The 26,203-nt window shown below is 36.7% G+C and overlaps 1 protein-coding gene across 1 annotated transcript in view; it reads right to left on the bottom strand.

Moving 5' to 3' along the window:
* Positions 1-3,310: 3,310 nt before the first annotated feature.
* Khdrbs2 (KH RNA binding domain containing, signal transduction associated 2) overlaps positions 3,311-26,203 on the bottom strand; it is a 225,098-nt gene continuing 202,205 nt past the window's right edge. The window contains exon 6 of the mRNA XM_008846524.2: positions 3,311-4,224. Within this exon, the coding sequence (XP_008844746.1) occupies positions 4,127-4,224 (98 nt within the window). The 3' untranslated portion in view covers positions 3,311-4,126. The remainder of the gene's footprint in view (positions 4,225-26,203) is intronic.

The raw sequence follows: 26,203 nt of genomic DNA, 5'->3' as shown, positions 1-26,203 counted from the left end.
TCTTATCAGCCTGGGGAAATATTCCACATTTACTTCCGCAGGATGGTGGCTGACTGGTACAGAATGAGAAGTTCGGTGTCACTTGCTGTTTACAGGCACCACTTGGGACAAAGGACTCACATGAGTCCCAAACCTATCTGAACCTTTTAAAGAATATATGGGAGAATTATGGGGTCATATGACCATAGCAACAGACATAATTGTGATGAACTAAAATACAAGTGTTATATTAACATGGTAACAAACTAAGGTTAGGTTTTCTTTCATCATTTTACCGAATCCAGCCCCTGGTTGAAAAGGACAAGGAGGATATCTAAATTAGAGATTCGTTCTCATTTTATAAAGACAGTAACATTTTAAATAGCCTAGTCAGATTGTTACTGATTAATACAATTTCAGGATTTCTTTTGGTATGATACTGATCTTTGATTCTAGAAAGGACCTGTAGTTGAACCACATGTAGTGTTAAGTAGTTCTTTTAACAATATGCATTTTGCAAAGCCACCTTAGATAAAAGGCACTTAGGTGTTATAAAATTGGAAAAGCAGGGAGTTTTTCTTGTTTCCCGAGGGGGGAGGCTTCCTTCTGGATAGCTCTCTTCCTTTACTTCACACCTGCAGTAGGTTCCTGACACGTTTTCTATAAAGTCTGAACAATTTGCTACCACACTTAGTGACAAACAGGTCCCGACCTGAACTGCCTTCCCAGACTGTGTCTTTGCTGATCCTTCAAGAACTGGGCCATCAGCACCCAATGACCTTCAACTTTTCTGACAAGCAGTTTGAACTCTTCCAAGCCCATGGGTTGAATAGACCTTTCCAGTGGTGTGTTTCCTTTTTCACATTTCCCTCCCCACGGACTGAGCTCTTCACTCCTTCCATTCCACTCCATTTCAATGGCCCTGCCAAGTTCTACCTCCCTCAAGCTTCAGGAATCTCTAGGCTCTCTCCCACCTCTTGGACAGAAGCTCTTGAAACTTAACTGGAATAATCAATTTTTATGCAGTTGCAAACAAAGAGGACCAGAGACAGGACCAGGTCCTGTCAAACATTGCACACAGTTATCTTGTTTTTCTTAGCCTCAGGTCAGCCTGTGGCTTCCGTAGCAGTTGGGCTTTGCTTTGTTTTCAATCAGGTTTATTGGCTCATGATTTTAGTTCCTTGTGTATAGACAAATCCCAATTTTCAATAGTGTTGTTACTTCATAACTATTTGCTACATCAAGCAAAATGGTGGATGAGATACAAGTTTTTCTATCAACTCAGGGAATGCCCTAGAAAGTGGTGGCACACTTATTTGATGCTGGTCAGCGGGATGTTAAATGTGGGCATGGTATTGAAGCACCCTTCTTCCCTTTTACCTTAGCCAGTGCCTATGATTTTTCTCCTTTTGTATCTTCAGAGTAAATGTCTTAACACTGTGCAACTGCGGGAATAGCATACAGAAAGGGGGTTCATTGCAAAGGGAAGAGCTAAAGATTAACTACTAATTCTCATTGTATTCAACAAACTCTCTTTTTTTTTTTTTTGGTCTTTTTGAGACAGGGTCTCTTTGATGTCCCAGCTGTCCTGGAACTCACTATATAGACCAGGCTGGTCTTGAACTCAGAGATCCGCCTGCCTCTGCCTCCTGAGTGCTGGGACTAGAGGCATGCACCACCACACCCAGCTAAAATATTTTATTTATTATTTTTATGTTATGTGTATGTGTGTATTGCCTTCATGTAGGTAAGTGCATCTGTGTCGTGCAATGCCCACAAGGGACAGAAGAGGTGTTGAATCCACTGGAACTGGAGTTACAGACAGTTGTTAGCTGCCATGTAGGTGCTGGGATTCAAACCTGGGTCTTCTGCAAGAACATCCAGTGTTCTTAGCAACTGAGCCATCTCTCCAGCCCCTTGACAAGCTCTTAAATAAACATAGAAAGTCTTGCCAAAAAAAATCCCATGTCAGAGCTTTATTTCAAAGGTAAAAATAACTGAACAATAATCCAGGCTTTTTCTGTATTTCAAACAGTAGCATGTAGAATTGTAATGCTCCTCTGTAGCTCCGTGTTGTATCACGCTTTCTGGAAGACTAGGTCAAAGATGACAAAATTCTGCTTACCTCCATCCTTAGCTCATCACACTGCTACTCATTTACATGTTCTTTGTGGGTATCTGGAATAGTGAGAAAGAATAGAAAAAGAAAAATATAACACAGCAGCACTTTATAAAAGGCAGATATTTACAGTTTTAATGATGACAAACACACACTTCATAAAACTATTAGCATGCAACTCCAGCTGCAGAAACCAAACAGCAAAATGCCTAAGCTGATTAGCAGCAAAAAAGTAAACCAATCACATTGACAAAAAGCCACCATGAACAAAAAAGCTATGTTTAAAAGAGTGACAGTTTTGGCATTCATCCCTACTACCAAGTCTTTCACTTTCTTTTTTTTTTTTCCACCAAAATTTAGCTTACTTTTGATGTTAGCAAGAGTTGCATTACTATTATTGTTAATTTTAGTTCTGTTTATTGCCTTGAGGGTTATATATTGTAAAATAATTTTGGTGCCTCTAGTTAAGTTGATTAGTTGTTTTAATAGCCTATAGTCCTACTTGTTAGATTTCTGTAGGTTTACTTTTTTAACTATCAGGAACTTAATAACTGAGAAGATTTAACATGACTGCTGCAGAGGCAAACTTACAGTGACTGTTAGTGTTACCTGTTTAACGTTTAGTCATCCTTTGAGTCCTGCGACATATTTCCTTAATAATCAGCCCTCTAAACTGCCTTCAAGGGCGGTGATATTTAGCACTGAAAATTACAAATAAAGTTTTTGAGGTTGAATAGCAACAACTGGCCAGTGACACTGATGATTTGTTTGTCAAAACAAATTGTTATAAACTACGCAAATGAAGTCCACGTACTCCTTTGAGTGAAAACAATAAAGAGAATCGAATCTACGCAATGCTTACATGTTGGATGGGATATTTAATGTGCGGGGAAACTCAAAGGTTGAAGAACTAGGCATTTAGACAGTGGTAAGTGGTAATCTTACCTCTTTATAGTCCATTACTCTTTCTCACGAGAGACATGCTAGTGCAAACAAGTCAATCAGAATTTGTGTTTAGCAAGATAAAGCTTAGAGGATAGTTTAAAATCCATTTATTATTCTAAATCCATTTTTTCCATTAACATGTTATACATTAGTGTTTACTAACCATGATTCATGTAACAGTTTAGTTTGTTAACTTTTAAATTATTTAACAACCATAAGTTATTAATACATTTTAAGTATTACACAATATCTTAAAACAGGCTTGGGTTCATTTTTGTAATTTTTAAATAGAAAACATTTTAGGCATCTCTTGAAGAAGAAATAAAGCAGGCATTTAAAGCTAGAAAACAAGTACTTCCAAATTTAGTTTTTACAAAGGTTTTCAGCTTTATTGACAAATTATGGCAAACATATCTGACAAATTGTGGTTTCCTATTTAGAGAAGCTCACACATGGAACTTTATGTGTGTATTTTTTCTTTTTTAACAAGTACAGGTTAAAACACTGAACAGATTCAGTTAGCTACGTACATACAGTAGCTGCTAGCTTTCAGCCCCATTAAAACAGCATTTAAAATTAAATTCACAACTCAGTGTTGAACAGCTTCATCTGACTAACAGATATTAAAAGACAGGTTAAAACATCTTATCTACAACTTTATTATCAGCTAGTTCAAAATCATATTACAGTCTTTAGGCAACCCTAAACAAAGGTTCTGCTATTTGGCTGAGACTCAAAATCTGTTAACAGATTCATGCTCTTTCTTACAAAAGAAATGGAAAAGAAAAAGGAAAAGAAAAGGGGGGAGGGTTACATACAACAATGAAAAAACAACCAAGAGTATCATCCTACGGAATGGTTTATAAGCTATTCTTGCCAGTGTCTGTTTAGCAAACTAATACCAGTGTCAATGTCACGCCAACAGTATAGAGGGGAATACAAGAAATATGTAGGAGTAATTATGAGCACTTATCCTAGAATAGAAAAAATAAACAGAAAGGACTATTACTTGTCTTGTTGCTGTTTATGTGGAGACCACAGGCTATGAATTGTCTTTGAGGAGATCACGGCTGGAGAGGACCTTCAATATCTACCATAGGGGTGTTCCCTGTATCCCCCTCTGGCTGACCTTGGTGGCGGTGCCTTTAGGCTGGAGCGAGTCGTGGCCCATTCCTCTGGTGCTAAAAATAAGACAAAGACAGGAACACACACATGATTTAAGTTATATAAATAAAGTCATTCAAGAAACTATAGTTCACCAAGAAAAAGACAATAAAAAATCTCAGCGATGGAAGCTAAAGTCTCAGTGTTCCACAAGGTGAGACTATTCCAAAAGTATGTGCGTGTGTATGTATATGTACATATGTATGTGTATGTGTATGTCTGTGTGTGTGCGCATGTGTGCGTGCATGTGTATATGTCTCTGTGTATGTATATGGGTATGAATGAATGTATATGTATGTGAGTGTGTGCATGTATGTGTAGTGTATATGTATGTGAATGTATATGGTGTGTATGTGTGTATATGTGTATGTGTGTGAATGTGTGAATATGTGTATATGTGTGTACGTCTGTGTGTGATTATGTATGTGTATATGTAATTGTCTGTGTATGTGTTTACATGTGTGTGTGTGTGTGTGTGTGTGTGTGTGTGTTGTCACTTGAATTAAACTTTCCTGGTATTTTTCAAAGCGAAGTTAAAGTACTTATATAAATGCACATTTGTATGTGATGTATTTCAATGCACAAAATAGAAAGAAGGGGAGCAGGGTAGTCTGCCATGCATCTTTCAGCAGACCTTCTAAAAGAAAGTGTGTAGAGTAAACCAGGGTTTTGCAGCCCTTTTCTTTTCTTTTCTTTTCTTTTCTTTTCTTTTCTTTTTGGTCTTTTTGAGACAGTGTCTCCCTGTAGCTCCAGCTGTCCTGGAACTCACTATGTAGACCAGGCTGACCTTGAGCTCACAGAGATCCACCTGCCTCTGCCTCCCGAGTGCTGGGATTAAAGGCATTGAAAAACAAAGAGGACTCAAAATGAAATAAGAAAACAACCAAACCAAGTGCTGCTCTCTGCCCTCCAAACCAACTGATTATTAAAGTTTGTGATGTGGGACCTGCGTTTTGGTAACTTTCAGTGCCTCTTTAGGTGTTTCTTATTGGTCTAGAGTTCAGATCTATGTTAAATTGCATTACACACAATGAGAGCTGAGCAGGGTGCAGAGTGGAAAGTTTAAGTAGCTAAGTAAGTAAAGAAAATTTTATTATACAAAAATTTATGATAAACCACTCAGAATATAAAAAGGTACTTAATGTACTAGAAAGATTCTTTAATGTTATAGAACTTAGCCTACTCCTCCAAACAAAACCCCAAACAAATAAAAAAAAAATCAACAAAGAATTTGAGTACTAGGGAAAATAGAAACTGTAAAAACTATATTCCCAGAAAAGCGATCTAGTCCTCCTTGAAAAGAACTTACGATTGGATTTATGGTGATGATTTATGTGATTCCAGAAACTGATTTATCTGGGTCTTTTGATCAGAATTTCCTCCTTTACAGATAGCAGGGTTTATATATGGCACTATGGTGGAGGGAAGGAGGTAAAGACACGATGAAGATGACCAGAAAGACAGACACACTACCGTGGCTGCCTGATAGAGAGCTGAAAGCAATGAACATATCAACTAGAGAACCCCTAGACTGAGGGCACTGACAAACAGCCTCTTCTCTGCAGTGCTCCTGGGAATTGGTTAAAAAGATTACCAACAAAATTAAGAAAAATTTAATTTTCACACCCTAGGAGACAAAGAGAAATAACCTTCAACTTATAAAACAGTCTAGCACACATTAATATTGGAAAAAATTGTACTCAAGTAGATGAATGCTGAATTTTGAAGTGACGCTACATCTGAACATGGCTATTATTTCAGATGATACTGACGCTTGAAGAATTCTCTGTGTTCACTATTTAAGACATATGCTTAAGCCATTTCAATATGTGATTCAAGTGATAAGCTAAATAAGTATTGGATCTATGACCACTTCTCAGGATACAGATTCACTTACATCAGAGGTTTACAAACTATAGCTTCTGCACCAAATGAGGCCAGCTGCCAGATTTTTTAAACTAAGGCTCATGGGAACCCAGTTATCTTTATTTATTTACATACTGTCCATAGGTGCATTCATGTTACACTGGCGGGCTTGCGTCACTGTGGCATGGATTACGGCTGCAGAGCCTAACATATTGTCAGACTGGGTTTAATACAAAAGGTCTACAAATCTGCTCCAGTCCCTGCCGTCTTTTTTGGAAAAAAAAATGTTAGTGTTGATCTTTCTGATGAATTCTTTGGAGGACAGACATTTTTTCCACCTGCCAGTTTTCGTGATATATATTTGGGTGAAGAATTCTATGAATATACATGATTGGAATTAAAACTATGCCTGAAAGACATGCCTACTGGTGCAATAGTAGCATGAATACTATAGCTCTAGTCAACTATTTTCTAATTGAATTTAGGTCTGCTTCAGAAGATGGAGCCAATACCAGACACTGATGTCAGGCCTAGTAGCCTAAAGCTAGATGGCTCACAAGTCCTAGGAGAAAGCCCAATACAATTATTCTACTAAATAGATATAGTATTAAATGCATTTCTAATGACTTATTGTTATAGCCATAGAGTAATGTATCTCTCAACTCTCAGCAAAGAAGATTTTTTTATACAGCAGATGGTGATTAACATAGAGAACTACAACTGGCCAATGCGCAGAGAATAAGAGGCTTCAGAGTGCTTATCCTTGAGTAGGACACCTATATCAAACTTCTGCCTCACGAGGTTCAGGAGTAATTGTGGAAGAGGGGGAAGAAAGAGTGTAAGAGCCAGAGGTGGTGGATGATGGTAAGGAAACAGTTTTCCAGATAGTTGGGAAGTTATTCACATGAAACCACAGAAAGGCCGACAGCATTCCTAACTCCCACATAAGCGCAAGTCAGACAAAATCCCAACATAGACTTGGGGAAGTGGCTAAGAAATCCCACCATTACTGAGGAACTATTGGCAACTTTTGACTGTTGGAAGGGGAAGTTCAATCTCACTTAAGGGTGGAACTCTTCGTAGGTTGACCAGGCTTCAGTGGATGAACACACACCTCAGGGCATTTGCAGAGAAAAACCTGATTCTACAAGCATACAGAAATTTGGAATGGAGGCTAGAAAGTGAGAAAGTTGAGTGTAGATACGGGAGGGGATCTACATATGATCAAAATACCTTGTGTGAAATTCACAAAAAATAAAACAAAATAAATATCTAAAAACCAATGAAACAAAACAAAAAACAAGGGAAAAACCTTCAACCATTGAAGAGATGTGGCCAGCTAGTTAAAGAATTAAAGTGATGCCTGTGGTGCAGTAAAGGAAGTAGTCTAAAGAAAGACAGCATTAAAAAGTGGAGGTAGGAGAATTAATGTTCCCCAGCTTTCTCAAGGGAATTCGTCAGTTTGTCACAAAAGCATCACAATGCTGGATGCCTTAAGTTCTAGAAATTCCATTTCTAGAAATTTCTCCCAAACCAAGCATTTATGAGGAGTCACAAAAATTTAGTTACTAAGATGGGCCCTGTGGAGCTATTTACAATATTAAAAGATGGACTAACCTAAATGTGTGAAGTTAGGGGATTGCTTAAATGTGCAAACTTAATGCAGATGACATTAAAATGATAATGTTGAAGAATAAGATAAAGATTATAATATACAAAATAGGGAACATAAGCAATAAAATATGCATTTTATGATGTTCTGTGAAAAACTATATATGTTTTAACTATAATATACTTAATACTATGTATATTTAAAAAACAATGTGCAATAGACTTGAAAAGAAAATAGGTTTGTTGGCCAAGCTGAAAATGCCTTCTCAGCCTCTGCAAAATGACTGCTTACTTCCTATCTGTGCAACATCGACTGTTTACTATTGGAATGGACCAGTCCTTACTTCAGTGATGGAGAATGTGAAAGATAGTTGGGCTGTATTTTATAGGATTTTGAGCTGAGATAAATATAGCTAAATATATAGAGTTTTCTATGAAGTCACAAGTCCTGAATGCTTTCTCTGATTCTGGATATTCTTGGCTAAGTATTTTAGTAAAACAGTTGAGCACCCATGTGCAAAGTTGCAGGAACATCTGCTGTATCCATCAACACTTTTTGTCATTACTCACCTATTTCTTTTTTAGAGTTTTTATCTGATATAATAGTGGTGAATTGTAACAGAAGGTCTGACTGTTTTATAGCACATTGCCTTTCACTTACAAGTTTTGTATAAAGCGCTACAACATCTGATTAAGAATTGTTCTTTATTTCCTAACTGTTGGGTCACACTGGAAAGAATAAAGGAGTGTCACTGTTCATGGTTCTGTCCTTAGTGCATGGAAGAAATATCAGATCTTGTGAGGCTTGAGTGCAGTGAAAACTTACATGAATAGAAGAATGAATGCATTTTGGAGCTATGAGGTCAAAAGAGATTCTTCTAATGACAACTTGTCAAAAGCAGTAACAGTTGACCTGAAGAAATCTGATGTTAATGATAAAAGCTCTATATTTAGAAAGCTTTCATATTTGATAAAGTTAAAGGCAAACTTCTTACTCAAAAGGGCTCATATGTCAAAATATTTCAGTACTGAATACAATGAAACAGCTTTAGTGGAATCCCATTCCAAAAAATGGAAAACATTGCACTGCATTTCACAAAACGTGTTCATTTGTAGCTATCGTATGTGAATTAGCACTATGCTTTTCCTTCCTTGCTCTAGGCTAAGAATATGATATAAACTAATACTTTTTTTTATAATAACTGTAACTATGAATGTCAGCAAGCAACTAAAATGAATTCCTATCTAGCAAAAGCAAGCTTCAAGCTTTCCAAGATTCCTTGTCATTAACAGAAGAGGTCAAGGATTTATTTCTCCTAATTTAGATCTTGAATTTGCTGTCTAAATGTTGTAAGTAGGAACAGTGAATGGAAGCTGGTAGCAGTATCATTTTCTTCCTCAGTGTCCTTCCCACTATAAGCATGTTTAATGTAGTCATGGCACTAACAACATGGTACAATCACCTGCAGTGCAAGAATGTGGAGTTCTGCCTCAATCAGTGCTTCCCCAATTTCCCCTGTCTTTAAACATTACATGATCAGGATCCCCTCATCCCTCATCTATAATATTTCAGCTCCTAGATTGTTTTTTTTAATGCAAATGATTCTCAGGAATCCAAAGACTGAACTACAGATCCTTCAAGACACAGACACACAGAGATGAAGGATTTTAAGATTCCTCCTCCTAGAGGTTTTGAGAGACAGGAAACTGTTTATAGCTGGTCCTTTAGGATTCTACTATTTATAAGACACAATAGTTTTAAAAATACTTTTAGACTTCTTACAAGGCTTGGATATCTAGCCAATTGTTTCTAGTCCTATGATGTTGTTAAACATGTCAGTTAAAAAATCCTTATAGACAGCGAAGTTTTGCAATGTCATTGTCTTAATGTAGAGGAAATAGGCTGCTCTCAGAATCAAGGTGACTGTTAGATGAGAAATAGTAGCTGGACTGTGATTATAACATGAGCAAACAACAAATAACTTCTCAGAGTGGTGTGCATTCTACCAAGTGGAAATTACTAGAATAACATATAATTTATAAAATCAAATTTACCTAATTTATAAAATTATATTTATATAAGTTATAAAATTTACATTAAATAAACTCATATTTATTGTTTGAAATATGCAGTATCATTAAATAAACTTTTTCTTTACAAAGGATCTAAGTATTAGTCACTGTACTGTGCTCTGACAATGAGGACAGTTAGTTAAGTACAACACTGAGGAAAAGGAGTGTAAAATTTCATAGGCTACAAAACAATTATAACTACTCTTTGAGGAAAATGTTAAGAAAAATAGAGAGAAGGGAGCTACAAACTTTCATTTAGTTGAACTTAATTGAACATTTAGTTATCTCAAAGATGGGATTTTTCTGATCAAATCTACAAATTCACTACGAACGTAGGTCATATTTGACCTCTCTAAGATAATTATCTTTCCCTGTTGTCTTTCCTATATTCAATCTTGTAACATCTGGCCTTGTTTTTAAACTGGACAGTAAGATCTATAAGAGACCCTGTGCAGTGGCAAACACACGGTAAGAGCAACAAATTTTTATAAAGTACATAGAAGTAAATGGCGGCATGAAACAAGAGAAGAATATTTAACCAATTACGCAAAAGAAATAAAACAGGCATTGCTAAAAATTAGATTTTCATGTTTTATATGTAAAATATATTGATTTTTTAAAAGTTACTATTTTTTTCAGTGAGTGACATTTTACCTGAGTTAAAGCTTCACAGCAGTACAACAGAGCATCTCTATCATGTGCTAGTCAGTATCTTTGAAGAGCATTTTACTCTGGTGGGAGTGGGGTTACCAGATTAGTCTTCTTTTGCACTGAATGTTACTGAAGTGACCTTCAGTTTCTCCATTTCCAATGCTGTGTTCTCAGAAGATTTAGGCTCATTAAATAGTGTGTAAACTGTAGTGTGCTTTCATTTCTGTAGTGGAACAGGTGTGTGTGGGGGGAGTCACAGTGGGAAACAAAAATCTAGATAATTTTAGAGGTTCTGAGGGAAGGAGGGACCAATTTAAGAGAAGCAGCATTGTTTAAGTACATGGAAAAATGTTAATGTCTTGGTTTCGGGAAGCAGATTTCAAACACTGCCTTCAGAGTCCATTAATTTTAGAACCACTACAGAAAGGGTGTCGTGGATATGATCATCAGAAGGGCATGGTTAACATGTACACATTTTGCTAATCCTACGTAGATCTTTGTAGCTCTGAAGCCTATAACGAATCTCAGAAAGTTATAAACTCACAACAAAAGAGGGCGGCTCATAGCATGAATTTGTGTCACACTGTGGATCGATACGTGAAAGTTATAACTAAAGTACGGTTTGTGGTTTTGATAGAAATGTAGCCCCCAAAGTTCACTGTTAAAGGTTTGCATGTCAGCTTTTGACATGTAAAGACTTGTAAGGACTGAACTTCATCAGAAGTTTAATGCATTAATGTATTCACAGCTGGGTGCACTATTAGGAAATGGGGGCACCCTGAAAGGAGATATCCTCTTCTCTTTCCCTTTCTGGCTCTCTCTGCTTTCTGCTGCTACGAGGGTTGTTCCCCTCTGCTTCTGTGATGCTCCCTAGTCTCACCATAGGCCCAGAAAGAATGGACAAAGACCTCTGAACCCAGGAGCCAAAATAAATCTTTCCTCCTTTAAATTATTTCTTTTTAGGTTTTCCCAGTGATGAGGAGACTAACGCAATAGGGACCTCATGTTGATCTCTATCATTACAAGACGTCTTTCTTTGGTGAGTAAAAGAAACAGCTATTATTTGATGGTTGAGTAGGACTCATCATGGCTCTAAGGTAATCAGTTGGGTGGTCTCAGTGAAGTTTCTGATCTCATAAGAAATACCAGTTGACTTAAAAGCACTTCTCAAATATATACACTTACACATTGCTTACATGCTGCTTATCCCAAAGAACATGTCAGGCTTGGGGCAAGGGTTGCTGTTTTAACTCAGCATCATCACACTCTCTAAGTACCATATACAGTCTTACGCATTTTATGTATATCTTCAGCAATTCTGACAATTTTCTTGTAAGGTAGGAGTTACTATTGCCTTCTGTTAAGAGATGAGGGAGCTATATCTCATAGGGCTTAGTGTTTGGGAAGACAGAGCTATTTTTGTTGCTTTACACTGGGGTAGTTTGGTTTTTGAGAAAGGATCTTGTTATGAAGTTAAGGATTGCTTGAAATTCTTTATATAGCCCAGGATAGCCTTGAAAAACTGGCAGTCCTCCTGCAAAGATATTCTAAATTCTGAGATTATGGGTATGCAACCACAATTTCCAGCCTACACACAAAATTCTCATCTGTAGCTGGCTTACCACCTTTTTATGTCTCTCCTTATGAAAGAAGTTCCTGACTTTTCCAATTTTTTTCTTCGTCTTTTTTCTAGAAAATGGGGTTTAATTATTTTATTCCCCTCAAATTAGAAAGAATTAAGGATCTTACAATTAATTAGCTTAAAAAGTGAGATTGCAGTTTGAATTTTCTTAGCAATATAATAAACTGCCTAAGCTGAATTTATATCAAGTTATTTGTTCATCCAGAGTGAGGCAGGGTTAACTGCTTTGCTCTGAGCATTTTAAAGAATTAATGGAATATATGATTGCAATGGCTCAACTGTTTCACACGCATGATCTATAGTCCTGCTATTCGCAATGACATAGTATACGGCTTTCAGTTCTAGAGGCTATAAGATATAGAGGTAGAAATATGAGTGGCCAGTATCATTTTCCACAGACCAACATCAGATAATGATTTCAGGAAATTCAGTCAGCTCCTGGGCTGCATTTAGCATGCTTTCAAAATTGTAATTAAATAGTCTATGGTAAGAAAAAGTATCCCTCAGGATATTCCATTTAGAGAGGAACAAAGGACTGGGTGTTCTGTGAACTCAGATTGTAGCTCTAGAATTATATAATGTACGCAATAGGGATTTGGTATTCAATTATCAAATAAAATATTGTGACATTTATATATTCATTTTATACTTATGCTTCCCTCAAGTCCTTCAGTTTGTGCTTTTCAATTTAAGTGAATATTTATTTTATTTAGTTTACATATATTTATTTCTGAAAATTTTATACATGAGTATTGTAATTTTTTTTCTGTCTTTTTGAGACGGTCTCCCTGTAGCCCCAGCTGTCCTGGAACTCACTATGTAGACCAGGCTGGCCTCGAACTCACAAAGATCCGCCTGCCTCTGCCTCCTGAGTGCTGGGATTAAAGGCGTGCACCACCATGCTCGGCGAGTATTGTATTTTTAAATAATTATATGTCGATATTACAAGTTTAGAGATAAGATCTCATCTCAATAAAAAGGAAATAAAGAAGCCAACTTAAGGAAGGATTTCTAAAATGAAGAGTAGAAAAATAAATCAGTGAATGATAATGGAACACATCATAGAATCTTTTCAGACTTGAGTCTAAAATATATGTCATTATTGTCAAAATCCTAAATCAATCAAAAGCTGAGGAATTCATCCACTGGCATTTTGAAATGTGCATGAGGGCTTTATGAGAAATAATAAAAAGGGGAATCAAGTGGTTATATAAAGAAACATGCTGTAATCCTTTCCTTTAATTTAGTCAAAAATGGACTTCATTACTTAGTTTCACGAGAAGAAAACTCAATTTCTAGTTACCTGATCAGGTCACCTCTCATTTTCGTTTAATAGCAGAAAGGATCCCAGTCAGTGTACAAAGTACAACAAAATACTAAGTATGCCAGTTAGAAAAACCCCAAACAAACACAGGCTCTGTGATTTTTCCAAGGACATGTAGTTTTCCCATGAACCCCTGCTGCATCAACAAACGGACATGTGACTCTTGTCAGTTTAAAGACTAAAGCTGATTTTTTTCTTGGTTACTGAGAAACAGGCTCTAAATTCTGATATCCCCAGATAATTGGATCATTTATTTAAACCACAGTTACCACCTTGACGCAAAGCAGAGAGTTTATTATAATAATATGATTCAAGATGGGGAATGAGTCATGCCAGAAAGACTCACCAGGTCATGAAGAGCTTTGGGCTTTAGCTCAACTGATGCTGTCCCAAATTGTGGAGGGAAGTGGTGATTCAGTCAGTCATGCTAGATAATGAGCCATAGTAAAAACTCTGAACTCTGAGGCTACTTTGCTATAAACACATTGACATGTAACAAGAGGGTAATGTTGTTAATTTGTGTTCAGGACCCTCTCTCCCTTTGCTGGTTCTAACTTGCACCTTTTTACTATGATAAAACTGTATTTGTAAGGACAGCACTTTTCCCTGGTAGTGGTTCTGGAAAATCAACAAACCCCAGACACAGAGTAGCTGGATAATCAGACATAAGAATAGCAAAAAGGAGGCCCCCCAACTTATTACTAGTATTTAAACTGAGAGGGTTTTTGTAGCGATATGAACTTTTAACTTGAGGGTGTGGCATGATTTACAGATATTCCCTATTTTTTCTTCTCTCTGGCATCTTCTCAGCAGCCTGAATCTTAGCCTTTTGTCTGTGTCTGAACCTTTTCTACTAGAAGCTCTGGACTAAAACCTCCCAGGTGTCTAGCATGAAGAGATTTCCCCATTCTTCCTGGGCAATCACAGGACACAGACCCTGACATAACTATTTTGCTTGATTTTCTAATCATCTTGCTACCAGCTGAGCAAAAAGTTTAACATGGTGCCTATATGGATAATTAATTTGTTCCACCAAAAAGATAATGGTTAGAAGTCATCACTAATTGTAAGTCATTTAAAAAGGTATCTTTTCAACAATTTGGGGTGTGTGTGTGTGTGTGTGTATGCACAAGTTTGTGCCTATGTGTGTACACAAGTCCTATTCCCTTGGAACATTCTTCCATAAAATGTGGCATTTTTGATACATTATCAGACACTTCCTTTTTCAAACATTAGTGTCTGCTGTGAGTGTGCATGCACACGCATCTGGCATGCCATGCGTATGGAGGCATGTACGGAGGACAACTTGCAGGAATGTGCTCTCTCCTTCCACCACGTGGGGCCTGAGGCTAGAACTCCACTATTCAGGCTCAGGGACAAGCAGCTTTAGAAGCTGAGCCATTTTGCAGACCACATTTCTTTTAGAATCATGTGTTAGTTTTCTTGTAGTCTGTGCTCTACTTTTTTCTTTCTTTCCTTTCTTTCTTTCTTTCTTTCTTTCTTTTTCTTTCTTCTTTCTTTCTTTCTTTCTTTCTTTCTTTCTTTCTTTCTTTCTTTCTTTCTTTCTTTCTTTCTTTCTCTCTTTCTTTCTTTCTTTCTTTCTTTCTTTCTTTCTTTCTTTCTTTCTTTCTTTCTTTCTTCTTTTTCCTTTTTGAGACAGGGTCTCCCTGTAACCACAGCTGACCTGGAACTCACTATGTAGAACAGGCTGGCCTCGAGCTCACAGGGATACATGTGCTTCTGCCTCTGGAGTGCTGGGATTAAAGGCATGTGCCACCATGCCCGATTTATCCTTTATTAATCCAAAATTTCAGACTGGAGAAATACTATAGAGACCCTCTAAGATGGTACAACCCCTAGGTGTATATTTTCCATGTAGGCAAGAAAATGTTTTACCTACTTTTAGATTTTGCATCTGTTCCCTATATTTGAAAAATAATCCTTTTGTGCTAAGGATGCGGCTCAGTGGTTAAGCATTTTCACTAACAATTGGGAGACCTGGGGTTCAATGCCCAGCAATGAAAAGAAGGAACTATAATCAAATCTTCTTTCTGTATTCAGAAAGTAAACGTGTATCTCAGTGAATATCCCTTGTTACACATGACCTGTACATGTTAAGATCCTAACTATAATTCCCTGAACTTCCTTCTCCCCTTAGTTAAAATGAATGTGTCATTAACTCAGCAGAAATGAGAATGATAATAACTTTCCTATGACTTGTCTTTACTGTCTCAACGAGAGAGTTGTTAGATGCATGTGACTGTAATCTTTGTGGACTCTCTTAAGTAAATTCCAGAGACTGTCAAGTGAGTGTTTACTGTTCAAGACATAATATCTTCAAAAGGGAGGAAATTATTTTTTCCATTACTTAAAGTTAGTGACAGCTTTTTAGAATTGGATTTAAAATGCCAGATTCCATAATACAGTGTTTGCTTACAAAATACTCAATGTTATAAAAGTGGCCTTTTATAAATGCCCAAAACAGATTTGACTATTATCTGTTCAGTAATCCTGGGATACTGATTCTGGTCTTTGACACTGATATCAGGACTAGGAACCTGAAGCTAGACAGGTCACAGGGCATAGGATATAGCCTAATACCAAATTTCTGACTCCTAATGACTTATAGTTATAACCATAGATTAATGCATCTCTCAGTTCTCACCAGAGAAGTTTTCTTATGCAACAGATGGTGATTAACATAGAAACCCACAGCTGGCCAATGTGCAGAGAACATCCCAGAATAGGACACCTATATCAAACTTCTGCCTCCTAAGGCTCAGGGATCATCGTGGAAGTGGAGGCAGAAAGATTTTAAGAGCCAAAGGTGGTAGATGATCACAAGGAAATAGAGTTTTCCAGACAACTGATCAGTTACTCATATGTACTTCCAGCAATAGTGACAGCATATATAAGTCCCATGCAAGCTCAAACAAGAAAGAAATCCCAGCGTAGACATGGGGAAATGGGTATGAAACTTAAACCCCACCTGAGGAACTACTGGCAGCCAATGGGCGTTGGGAGAGGGAGAGTCAGTCTCTTTCAAGGACGTGACTCTTAGCAGGGGTGGTGTGGATAGGGGGTGACATATAAATAAGACCAAAGTATATTGTATGAAAATTGTGAAAACTCAATAAAAGTTATGTGAACAAAAAAAGAAACACTGAGCCTTAATATTGTGAAAGAAATTATAAGGATAATTATTGATGTGTGTGCTCATAGACTCCTCAACCCCATACATATGTTGATCTTAAACACAGCCTTTACCTTGGCTTACAATAGAACTGTTCAGCAAAGGCTAGTTTGTTTGGGGTTTTCCCTCTCACTACCTCACTATGGAGCCCAAATAGGCCTTGGACTCATGAAACCCTACTGCCTCAGCTTCCTGAGTGCTGGGGTTTCAAACATGTGCCACAATATGCGACTTCCAAGAAGCTTTTAAATGACTCCCATGGCTTGCTCTTGCCCTCTAACACTTTTGACATAGTTGACTGGGGATGAAAACTAGCCATTAGTATGTTTTCTAAACTTACCAGGGTAATCAAAGTTAATAATCTCTAGCATAGACAGACACAAGTTCCCAGTTTGTCTAAATCTGTCCAGTTAAGAGTACATAATTCAAAACATAATTGAAATTTCAAATAGAACTAGTCTAAAATTACCAAAAGAGAAGTGAAGTCATAAGACTTTGCTATGTGTGTATTCACTTTAAAAAATATGTTATTTATTCTTTTTATGTGTATTTGTGTATTGCCTGCATGTAGGTAAGTGCACCCGAGTTGTGCAGTGCTCACGGAGGACAGAAGAGGCTGTCGGATACCCTGGGACTGGTGTTACAGACAGTTGTTAGCTGCCATGTGGGTGCTGGGATTTGAACCCGGGTCTTCTGCAAGAACAGCCAGTGTTCTTGACTACTGAGCAATTTCTCAAGCCCCATGTATGCATTCTTGCTCTGTGTATGTGTGTGCTCTTTGTGCCCTGTGTGTATATGTGTGCTCTGTGTATATATGTGTCGGTTTGTCTGTTGTGTTTATACATGTGCATATATATATATGTGTGTGTGTGTGTATCTGTGTGTGTGCATGCTCTGTGTGTGTATCTGTGTGTGTGTGTGTGTGTGTGAGAGAGAGAGAGAGAGAGAGAGAGAGAGAGAGAGAGAGAGAGAAGAGTGAGGTGTGAGTGCATGTGTGTGTGCATGCTTGTGGGTATGTACCCCTATGGAGGTCTGAGGTCAGTCTCCAGGTGTCAATCCTTGTCTTTCAAATTTCATTGAGACAGGGTCTCTTCACTGCTCCATAAACCAGCCTTCTGGCCCATTAGCTTCTGGAGATTCTCCTGTCTCTTCCCATCTCCTATCTTCCAGTAGTAGGGGACACTAGAATTACAGGCACTTGTATGACTGCTATTGTATCCAGCTTTTATTTGAGTTCTTCAGAACCAAAAAAATTCAAGTAGACAGGCTTGTTTGGCAAGTACATTAATCTAGTGAGCCATTTCTGGAGCCCCAGTGAGCCTTTTCCAGAACCCCAGTGAGTCATCTCCTCAGCTCCACTGAGCCACCTCTCCAGCCCTACTGACCCATCTCCTCAGCCCCACTGAGCCAACTCCCCAGAACCACTGAGCCATCTCCCCAGACCCACTGAGTCATCTCTTCCTCCACTGCTTATTTTGATTATGTCACACCTATGGAAAATGATCTACAAGCATTATCAGGACTATTTATATTACCTGTCCATTGCAGTCTTCAAAACAGTAAAAGAGAAGAGTAGCTGATTTTGAAACTAATTTTACAGAGGAATTTAAAGATACTTTGGAAGCATAATTTCACTAGGCTTTTCTATTTTTAATTAAAAATAAAGTTTAGCACCGGGCCTGATTATGCATGCCTTTGGTCCCAGTAGGAAGAGGCAGAAGAAGCAAGAAGATCTCTAAGAGAATGAGGTCAGCCTGGGAGGGTCTACACAGCAAGTTCCAGAGCAGCTGGGGTTACATAGTGAGACTCTGTCTTGAACCAAAAAAAGTTGAGATTAAATAACTCTTAAGTAATATATTGTTTAGAAAAATATAACAATTTAATTATTAATAAACACCAGGACAAATTATTTGCATGAAATATATTTTTAATGAGTTTTAAATTTTTGATAATATTAGAAAACTCATCCTTTTTACAATCAATTTCTCAGCATTGAGAAATACAGTTGTGTATCTATATTTACTGTTAAAAATAAGGAGCTTTTGTTTTTCAGTCCCAGGGCTGGCATGAATGCTGGTTGGCTTCATTTTCTTTAGCTGTTTTCATAGATTAATCACTGCAAGAGTTATTTTCACATTGGGATAATAATCACCCAGCTCCTCAACCCAAAATGAGTATGATCATGTTCTGCAATCGATTTGAAGTGTGGCACTAAGATGCCCTAGATGGAAGTACGACACACAATTTCTTTTTGCTTTCATTCATGTTAAGACACTGTATTAATATTCTCTTCCTTGCTTCCAAACATCTGCCATATAAAATGCCGCTAACGAATGGGTACATAATTAGATCTTCAGTTCACACATTAAATACATTTTAATAAACACCTCTTTTCTCTGAGAAGACAATATTGCTGTCCATTCTTAAGTCAGTGTCAGAGTGAAGAGGCTGCTTCTTATGTAAAGCATTGCTTAGCTAAGCTAATGTGTGTACTTCATTTAAAATACTTCCTTATTGAATTACAAGCTATTCAGACTTACCCAAAATAATTTTAGTAACTCTGATTAAATTAGAAATATTTTAAATATGCATAAACTGATTTAAAATTCTTATTAGTTAAATATTCATTCTCTAAAAATAAATTCATTATCAAAATGCAGTACTGAAATAGTAACTCAATGATAACTTCATGCAGTGTATAGCAAACATAGCCAAGCACACATGTTTGGAGAGGTAATGGACCCTAGAAAAGAACCTACTTCTTTCATGTCCCTCGACCAATGTAGATTCTTATGGTATTTAAATATGTAGCCTTATATTTACAGAAAAATATACCTTTCACCACTCATCAAAGAAACTTCTTTTTGAAGTATATGAAGAGTTCTGCAATGTTTCACAACTGATCAAGCACAGAAAATAAGTGACTGTGAGCTGACCAGCCCTAAATGACACATCTACAATGCAGCCTCTACACCTAAGGGTCAGGGAACATACAACAGAAGACCAGGGGTGGGTGATGTAGGAGCCAGAGGAACAAGACACCTGCTGCTAGTCAATGCATTCTAGACAGGACAGGGGAGCTACAGTAATGAGATCTCCACAGTAATCTAACAAGATCTGCATGGTGGATGGGGGAAATTTCACAGGATCCCTCCTCAACATGAAGAGCTACAGGGACTCAATGGATGCTCAGGGAGAATCAGTTTTCTTCATATCAATTCCCAAATGATCAGCCCTAAACACAGGTACACACGTGCACCACTAAATGGACTCAATGTATTATATACATATACATATATATGTATGTATATATATAAATGTATGTATCTATTTATAAATGTATGTGTATTTATAAATGTATGTATGTATATGTGCCAATAATAATCAAAGAAGAGAACAGGAAATTGAGAAGAAATGGAGAGACATGGGAGGAGTTGGTGTGGGACTGGGTGGGATGGAAATAGTGCAAAGACAAAATTCATATATAAAATTCTCAAAATTAAAAATAATTGATTGCAGTATAAAAACCCCATTTAATATAACTACCTATTTAATATATTGACACTAAATGTTAAATGATATTTGCAATAACTACATTTAAAAATATTTACATTTTAATATTATATTATTGCAAGAAAAAGCAGTTATAAATAGTTAATATTGCCTACAAATATATAATTTATTTAAATGAAGACCAAAAGGTATAATTATCTAACATTCAACATATTTATTGCTTCAACAATGAAGTATGAGCCTCCAAGAGACAAATATACCTTCCACTGGATGATACACAAAATAGAATGTGTACAGTAGATACCAGCACCTGGTACTTGGGAGTCTAAATGAGGAGGATCACTTGAAACCCAGGTTTGAAATTACCCTGAGGAAACTTAGAAAGACCCTGTCTCAAAAAAGTTATTAGCCAGGCATGGTGGTGCATGCCTTTAATCACAGCACTCAGGAAGCAGAGGCAGATGCATCTCTGTGAGATCAAGGTCAGCCTGACAGTTGGGGATATAGGGAGAACTTCTCTCCCCCAAAAGTATTATATTCTTGAAAATTATGGAGTAAATTAGTAAATTTTCAGTTATCTCTCATATACACATAAAAATTATGAACATGTGAGTATTGTTTATCAGTTAGCGCAATTTAGCCACTTTACAATGTATATACTTTTCAAAATATGTACTTTCTAAATCTCCATCAACAAATAAAAAAGCACAGTGATAATGAATTAAGATACAGAATGGAGAGTCACATTGAATGACTGGATTATTACCGCTAGATGATTTCAAAACAACCCTGAACAGGAAGCTTGGAAGAGAGAGTCTACCTATGAATAGTTTGAAAGAAGGAACTTGTTGTTCTTTCTGAAGGACATTCTGTCTTCCTTTCCCAATGCCTCCTGTCCTTTCTACCACATTCAGAAGGAGAGAAAGGCACCTGGAACAGTCGGCCTAAATTTTCCCTCATCCATGAGTAGTTTGTTTCCAAGGAAATGCATTAAGACTGTCCATTTTGTAAGTTTAATACCTGTTCCCATTATACATTCATCATGTAAGAGGGAGGAGTTACTATTTCAGAACAGAAGTAGGGATACAGCATGTATATGGGAATAAACATTAATTTTCAAGACTACACAGTTCATTGACTACAAGATAGAAATGAATGGTAGTGTATGGGAAACACAGATTCACCAGAGCAGGTCTTCAGATCACTGCTGTCATGTGCTTGTAATTTTACCGTCTTGGCTATCTTGGGAGGAGTCATCTATCAAAAGCTACATAAACTGGGCCATACAGTAATTCTATTTTCAGTTTTTAAGGAAAATTTAATACTGATTTCCACATCACCTGTACAAGTTCATTTTCCTATTGGCAGTGATCAAGAGTTCTTCTTCCCTCACATCCTCACCAGCACCTGTTGTCACTTACTGTTAACATTAAGATGTTATCCATTCTGACTGGGATGAGGTGGAATGTTAAGGTCTTTTTATTTGCATTTCCCTGATGACTAGATGTATTGATCATTATTTCTTCAAATATTTATTGGTCATTCTTATTTTTTTAAATTTTATTTATTTTTATTTTATGTGTATGTATGCATTGCCTGTATGTAGGTAAGTGTACCTGTGTCATGCAATGCCCACACAGGTCAGAAGAGGCTGTCGGATCCACTGGGACTAGAGTTACAGACGACAGTTGTTAGCTGCCATGTGGGTGGTGGTCATTCTTATTTTTTATTTGGAGAACTGTTTATTCATTTCATTAATGCATTCACTAATTCAATTTTTTTCAGTGTTTATTTCTTTTCAGCTCTTTATACCTAGATATTAATCCATTGGCTGATGCACAGCGGTACATTTTTGACAGAAATTAGGTTGCTGTAGCTGTGTGAGCTTTTTATCTTCTAGGTCCTCTATCCTGCTGTATTTGGCTACATCATGTGTGTTTCTGTCAATAGCATGCTGTCTTTGTCACTATGGCTATACTGCATAATTTGAGATCAGGTACTGTGATACTTTGTTCTTTCTGCTAAGCATGTCTTTGAATATTTGACCTTGGCTCTGTGAGATCAAGGTCAGCCTGCCAGTTGGGGATATAGGGAGACCTTGTCTCCCAAAAAAGTATGGGCTATTTGAAGCCAAATGTATTTTAGGATTTTTTTTTCTATTTTTTCAAAGAATATCATTGGAATTTTGATGGGGGTTACAATGAATCTGTAGACCATTTTTGGTAATATTGCCAATTCCACAACATTAATTCTTACAATCCGAGAACATGGAATGTCTTTCCATCTTTTAGTGTCTCAATCAATTCTCTTGTTCAGGGTCTTTAAGTTTCCAGTGTAGATGTCTTCATTTTGTTGGCTATACTTAGTCTTAGCTATTTTATTTTTATTTGAGTTATTGTTAATGGGATGTTTTTACTGATTTCTTTCTCATCAGTATTGATAATATAGAAAAACCAGTGTTTTCCTATGCTATATTTGTATTGTATTCCTTCACTTAAAGTATTTATCAGGTCTAAGAGTTTTCTGGAGAAGTCTTCAGTTTCTTTAAAGATCATGTTCACAAACAGGGATAACTTGACCATTTAATTTCCAATTATTTCTTCTCTTGTATTACTTCAACTTCTTAAAATTTCATAATTTTGCTTTTTTTTTTACAAATGAATAAAATTCCATTGTATCAGTTCATCAGCTGATGGGCATTTAGGCTATTTTCATTTTCTGCTTATTGTGAATAAAGTAGCAACAAACATGGAGCAGGATATGTGGGGGCTTTGGTGAATAGACTCAGGAGTGGTATAGTTGTATCATATGGTAGATCTATTTGTAACATTTTGCAGAACCTCCACACTGATTTCCATGGTCGCTGCACCAGTTTGCACTTCCACCAGCTGGGGTAAGATGAAATCTCAAGGCATTTTTAATTTGCATTTCCATGTTGGCTGAAGATACTGAACATTAAAAAATAATCATCATACATTTGAATTTTTTCTTCTGAGAATTCTGTTTAGTGCCATGCCCCAATTTTTACCTAGAGTATTTTTCTTTTTGGTGTTTAGCATTTTTTAAGTCATTTGTCTATTCTAGATATGAACCCCTTGTCAGATGTATTGCTGGTAAAGATTCCCGTCATGTAGACTGTCTCTTCTCTTAAATGATGTTCTTTGCTGTACAGAAGCTTTTTAGTTTCATGAGGTCCCATTTGTCAATTGTTGGTCTTAATGCCTGCGCTGTCAGGGTTCTGTTCAGAAAGTCCTTTCCTATACCTATATTTTGAAGCATATTCCTCTACCAGAAAGATTCAGTGCAGAATCCTATGAAATCTTCAAAGACTTTAACAATAATCCTCAAATTTTTCCATAAAGCACAAAAGGAAGAAACACTTCCAATACCTGATACCCAAACCAGGAAAATATCCAATAACAACAACAAAATGGTGAAAGAATTATAGACCCATATACCCATTGAACATAGATACAAAAACTCTAAAATAAAATACTGGCAAACTGAATTCAAGGAAAATTAAGAAAGCCATCTACCATAATCAAGTCAGCTTCATCTCAAAGATGGTTCAACACATCAAATCACATACAAATCAATAGATCTAATTTAACACATAAATAGACTCAGTGACAGAAACCACATGATTATCTCATTAGACGCAGAAAAGGCCTATGAAAAAAACCCAACATCCTTTCATTATAATAGTCTCGGAAAATCTAGGGATTCAAGGGACCTATCCCAACATATATTAAGGCAATATACCAAAAACATACAGCCAACATTATGCTAAATGGAGAAAAATCAAAGCATTTCTTCTAAAATCAGTGACAAGACATGGATGTCCACTCTCTTCCCACCATTTCAATATAGTACTTAAAGTCTTAGCTAGAACAATAAAACAAAGGAAGGAGATTTATGGGATACAAATAGGAAAGGAAGAAGTCAAAGAAATCTTATTTGCAAATGCTATGATTCTACACAAGAAAGACCATAGAGAACCTCCTAAAACTGATAAACACATTTGTCAAAGTAGCAGAATACAAAATTAACACACAGAATCATTTGGTTTTCTGTATACCAACAATAAAAATACTGAGAAAGAAATAGAAATCAGGTAAACAATCGATTCAACATAGTTCAAAATAGATTCAAATCAAATCAAATATCTTGGACTTGTACAACAAAATCTTTAAGACATGGAAGAAAGAAATTGAAGGAGATGCCAGAAGATGGAAATAACTCACACGCTCATGGGTTGGTAGGATGAATATTATGAAAATGGCCATCCTACCAAAAGCAATCTGTAGATTTAGTGCAATCACCATCAATGCAATTCTTCACATACAAAGTCATATGGAAATACAGGAGTCCCAGGAAAGTCTGAACAATCATGAACAATGAATCTTGGTTTTTAACCCACTCAGCTAATCTGCATTTTTCAAAAGTACACTTGCATTTAAGGCTGTTATTGAGAGAAGTTTGCTCTTTTCCATGGTTTTCTTGGGCATTGTTCTGACTGACTCTATAATTGCTAGCTTTTTCTTCTTCCCATAAAAAATTTAGGGAGTTACTGGGCATGATGAATCCCTTCTGATCTCCATTTTGATCATCCTTTCTCATGAAATTTATTCTTTTCTGTGCTCTAGTAAAGGAAAATATTGTCCTTGTACTCTGTATTCTTTTAAATATTTTTGACAGTGCTGGATTGTTTGTTATGAATTGTCTAGTTTTTACTTTCTGTTCTCATTTCTCCATCAATTTAAATGATAACTTGGTTGGACATGACAATCTTGCTGGCAGTTATTTACTTTCATGGATTGAAGTATCTTACTCCATTTTATGGCTGCTATTGAGAGATCTGATGTTCTGGAAAAGGCAGCATTGTAAGTGAGTTGAATTTTTCTCTTACTACTTTTAATACTGTTTCTTTGCATTGAACGTTGGATAGCTTGATTATAATGCATTATGAAGAGGTTCTTCTCTGATGAGTATGGGTTGAGTTCTAAGTGCATCTTGTCTTTGGATATCTGGTTTTTTTCTCTGAGTTTGGGGAATCTTCTGTTCTTACTTCTTTGCATAAATTGTATATGCCTTCAATCTTCATCTCAGTTCCTTCTTCCATTCTGTTAGTTTGATCTCTTGAAGATAGAGAGATCTTGGCAGTTTTGTTAATGCTTACTAGCTGTTTCTCTCTCTCTCTCTCTCTCTTTCTCTCTCTCATATGAATATCCCTGAATACATTATCTCTACCTTATCTTCCACCCTTGAAATCTATTCTTTAGCTTGAGTTTGTATATTGATTATGCTTTCCACCATGTTTTGTTTGACTTATAACGTTTCTTTTTCAGAGTCTCAATTTTATTGCTGAAATTTTCATAGATGTTTTGGAATCCTCCCAAACAGCCATTAATAAACTTTGATAGCTTTCGTATCTAGGTCCTGAGTTGAGTTCTTCACTTTGTTCTTCTGTTTTATTTAAGTCCTCTATGTGGTTATTTTTAAACGTTTTCTAACAGACACACAAAGCACTGGAAATAAAAACTTTTTTTTTTTTTTTTGCATTTGAGCTAATTATCTTTGAGTTGTCTGGATAGTTGTAAATATACTTAGTAAATGTTCTCTCTTGTAAGAACTACTTGTATTATCAAATTTAATGGATTCAGATACAGCATGGCAATGCTTATTCTGGAGTTGTTTAATGACTAAGAATTAAAAAAAATATTTTTTATTGTGTGTGCACATGGTGTGGTGGGGGCATGCCACAGCTTGTATGTGCATGTGAGAGGACGGTCTTGTGGCATCAATTCTCTCCTTCCACCTTTGCATGGGTTCCTGGGATCAAACTCAGGTCACCAGGTGTGCACAGCCAATGCATTTACTTCCTAAGCACCTCACTGGCCCAGAGGTTTAAGTATCTAAAAAGCTCTGCGACTGCTCCCAGGGGTTTATCTTTATTCTGTTTGACCTTCACAATGTCCTCAAGTCAGAGTCAAAAATTTTAATTTGCCTGATGATAAAAGTACAATGCTTTAATCTTTCACTGTGAAAGCTCTAGTCTGGGATGTTAACCTACTGATTTCTGATATGGTATTTATTGACGAAGCAAGAGGGCTTCTAGGGAAA

This window comes from Nannospalax galili, unplaced genomic scaffold, assembly GCF_000622305.1.
Source record: "Nannospalax galili isolate Female #2095 unplaced genomic scaffold, S.galili_v1.0 scaffold582, whole genome shotgun sequence".
In the NCBI taxonomy this organism is placed as follows: domain Eukaryota; kingdom Metazoa; phylum Chordata; class Mammalia; order Rodentia; family Spalacidae; genus Nannospalax; species Nannospalax galili.
This window is presented reverse-complemented; position numbering and strand designations above follow the sequence as displayed.